Source organism: Lactuca sativa, chromosome 3, assembly GCF_002870075.4.
Source record: "Lactuca sativa cultivar Salinas chromosome 3, Lsat_Salinas_v11, whole genome shotgun sequence".
Lineage (NCBI taxonomy): Eukaryota > Viridiplantae > Streptophyta > Magnoliopsida > Asterales > Asteraceae > Lactuca > Lactuca sativa.
The window spans coordinates 274,353,220-274,357,181 of NC_056625.2; the positions used below are offsets into that span (position 1 = coordinate 274,353,220).

The following is a 3,962-nucleotide window of genomic DNA, read 5'->3' on the forward strand; positions in this document are numbered from 1 at the left end:
ATAGGATGATGATATGCTATGTGATCTGCTTGATCGGCGTGTTGACTGTGAATTGTTATATGATTGTATGTTTATGTGCACATGGTTGTTTGGATTGGAGTTGGGTTGAGGCGGGTCCTGCTTTGTGCTGTAGGCCAAGATACCCAGGGCGGACCGGTTGTCCCGAAGGCCCAACGAGCGGTCCGGATAGGCTGTAGGCCCCAAGAGGGCGGACCAGACGTGCCGAGGCTCGGAGAGTGGACCAGGCCGACTGAAGGCCCGGTGCGGGCGGACCAGTCATCTTGTAGACTTAGAGAGTGGACCAGGTGGATTGAAGGCCCGGTGCGGGCGAACCAATCACACTGCAGACTCGATGTATATGACTAGACTCGAAGGGTGGACCAGGTGGACTGTTGGCCGGTGCGGCAGACCAGTCACACAGTAGACCCGAAGTGCATGGTTGTTTTGTGATCGGATATGATATGGCATGTTATGCGTGTATGGTATATGTGGTTGGTATTTTGGGGATATCTCACTAAGCTTTCGGACTTACAGTTGTGGTTTAATGTTTTTCAGGTTCTTCAGGAGACCGTGGCAAGGCGAAGGCGTGATTGTACCGCTCCTCATGTTTATGTTGTGATGTGATTCTGGGAATACTCTAAATAAATTGTATTGAAAACCTAATTGTAATAATTTAATGAAATCGGGTTGTTTTTGAAAAATTTAAATTGGTTGTAATTTTTCGGTCGTTACAACTTCCATGCAATATCTGTGGGGAAATATAAGTAAAAGTAAAGGCTTTTTACCTTTTAGAGCTTCCTCAAGGGATGAAGATCACATATCCAAAGCTTGAATCCACACCATGGTCCTTCAAGGAGTTTCCTCTTCTTCTTCTTCTCAACCCAAAGAACTCTCTCACACACTCAAACTCACATGCACACAAGGCTAGGGTTTGGAAAACATCTCAGAAGTATGGAGCCTGAAAGTGTTGAGAGAAATGAGCTATAAGGATACTTATATGCCACCCAAACCTTAAATATTAGGGTTTCCGTCAAACATGAGTACGCCCAGCATACTAGGGCGTGCCAAGTACGCTCAGCGTACCCTTATGTATGCTTAGTGTACTCCTCGTGATCCCAAAGTTGTAACTTTAGCCCTTAGGCATCTCATGGCTTCACTCTTCCATCCCCAATGACTAAAAATGACATAATTAAAATCCAATGAATAAATTTGAAGTTACTTGAAAGATGGGATGTTACAATTTTCATGATCCAAAGAACTATACGCATACAATGCATACAAACAAACTCTCGGTTCTCGTGCCAATCCGCATACTAACCGGTCTCTCGGCTCTCGAGTTGATCCACCTAACGAAAAGTTTCGGGACGATGAGTCATCACCAACTTGAAACTGAAGATGGCACGTTTCAAAACGATGATGAATCATCGCCTCAAGAATAACAGAACTCTAGCTTGTGTTCTGTCAAGACCTATTTTTCCTTTATTTGTTCCCATTGTATGTCTACATAGTATCATTTTTCTTTCTCTTTGTGTCTATTTCTCTACTCATCATATTTCTTTATATAGAAAACGATATGATACTTCAAATTGGCTTTGAAGACTTGCAATAATTTTTTTTTCTTTAAATCGGCTTTTATGTATATATAAAATTACAAATTACATATATAGTTATCGCCTAAGTCACATTCTAAAATGGGTTACTATGTTATGTAAAAAATCTTCATTGCTCTTGCCGTCATATTACCTTTCACGTTATTTAGAACTTCGTAAAATAATCAAAACATATTTTTTGAAAATAAAATAATTCTGAGTAGACATAATAGACTTTTTGATAATAAATGGTGTTAGACGGGGCAAAATCGTAATTGCATGCGACAAAAAAATCTGCGACTAAATTAAAGGGCCAACTGTGCTTAGTGCTTGTATCACTATAAAAAGTATCGTAAACGGCTTCCACACCAACCAAATTAAACCTTCTCTCTCAATATAATATTTTCAGGCGGCCGTTCTATCGCCGATTTGGCATGCCTCCACCACCGCCACCCACTACCACTATCAAGAGAAGCACCAGCGACGGCGGCACCATCATACTAAACAAGTACCAACTCACCCACCTCTTGGGTCGTGGCAGTTTCGCAAAAGTCTACCATGGCCGCTCTCTCAGCGACAGTTCCTCCGTCGCCGTTAAGGTCATCGAGAAACCAGCCACCGCAGATCCGTCAATGGAGCCAAGGCTTGTCCGTGAAGTCGCCGCCATGCGGCGGCTGAATCATCCAAACATTCTTAAACTCCACGAAGTCTTAGCGACAAAAACCAAGATTTACTTAGTGATGGAACTCGCCACCGGCGGCGAGCTTTTCACGCAGCTGACTCTCCGCGGACGGATGAAAGAGGGCACCGCCCGTCTGTACTTTCAACAGCTCGTCTCCACCCTCCACTTCTGTCATCAAAACGGCGTAGCACACCGTGACCTCAAGCCGCAGAATCTTTTACTTGACAAAAACGGAAACTTAAAAATATCCGATTTCGGACTCTCTGCGTTGCCGGAATCGAAAAAAGACGGCCTTCTACACACTGCATGTGGAACTCCGGCATTCACCGCGCCGGAGATTGTCCGGGGGAAGGGCTACGACGGCGCAAAGGCGGATGCTTGGTCTTGTGGGGTGATTTTATTTAACTTCCTCGCTGGGTATTTACCGTTTGATGACAGTAACTTACCGGAGATGTACCGGAAAATCCACCAACGTGATATTCACTTCCCCGACTGGATTCCGAAGCATCCCCGGATCATAATTCAAAAACTTCTCGATCCAAAACCAAAAACCCGAATGAGCATCGAGAAATTAATGAGTCTTCCATGGTTCAAGAAATCTTTAAAACCTGATCCAACCCTGGAATTGTACGAAGAAAACGAATCTATTGATTTGAATTCGATGAAGTACAAAACGTCCATTAATGCGTTTGACATAATCTCGATGTCATCAGGGTTGAATTTATCGGGTATTTTTGAAGAAAAAACGACCAAGAAAGAGCAGCGGTTTACCTCCACGGCGAAGGCGGAGGAGATAGAGAAGACGGTGGCGGAAGTTGGGGAGAGATTAGGATATCGATTGAAGAAGAGTAAAGATAAAGAGAATTGCAGTAAGAGAGGTGATGTTGTTCGGTTGGTGAAAGGGAGGGCGATTGTTGTGGCGAAGGTGATGGAGGTGGTGCCGGAGTTGTTGTTGGTAGAGTTATCGGTGGTTGACGGCGGCGATGGGTTCAGTGAGGTTGAATGTGAAGCGTTGAAAGTCGGGTTTCAAGATATTATTCTTTCATGGCATAGTGATGTACAGTGAACCACCTTTTTTGTAAAAGCAAATGGTGAAAGTGATTCCCTTTTTTTAAAGTTAATTATTATCTTCTTTTGTTACAAAATACAAATGAATAACCGATGTTAAGATCGATTAACTTTGTTGTAACTTGTAAGTATTTGTTGGGTTACCATTATGTGATTTGAAGATGTGTTATGAATATGGATATGATTTACTTGATGATTGATTTAATCTATTGTTAAAGATTTGCAATTTTAGATCACAAAGTTAATTGTTTTGTGGTAACTCTGATTTTTTCTTCAAGATATTTTCAGAACTGCAGATTCTTTTATACAGGATGATATTAAAGGTAAAGGTACATATACCCATCTAAAATATGGTGTAAAAAAGTGATTTTGGCCTTTTAGAAATTGATTCTTGAACCCCTTTCGATTAGAAAGGATTATCTTGTCATTTACTGTATACGAGAGACATGACTAAATAATTATCAACAAACTGGCCGAAAATTGACTACCATTAAAACCAAATGATAATGAAAACATGTATATATATACTTTTTTAGAATAATAGCTTATCATAGACCCCTAAAAGGCTATCTTCACAAATATCTCAAACTTTCTACAAGTACAATAATATCCACACAAGAAAA

The 3,962-nt window shown here is 41.4% G+C and overlaps 1 protein-coding gene across 1 annotated transcript; it reads left to right on the forward strand.

Annotated features, from left to right (window-relative positions):
* Nucleotides 1–1,946: 1,946 nt before the first annotated feature.
* On the forward strand, nt 1,947–3,544 carry LOC111897164 (CBL-interacting serine/threonine-protein kinase 7). Its single transcript, XM_023893121.3, has one exon. The coding sequence runs from the start codon at nt 2,024–2,026 to the stop codon at nt 3,335–3,337; it is 1,314 nt and encodes a 437-aa protein (XP_023748889.1). The 5' UTR covers nt 1,947–2,023; the 3' UTR covers nt 3,338–3,544.
* The last annotated feature ends 418 nt before the right edge of the window (nt 3,545–3,962 follow it).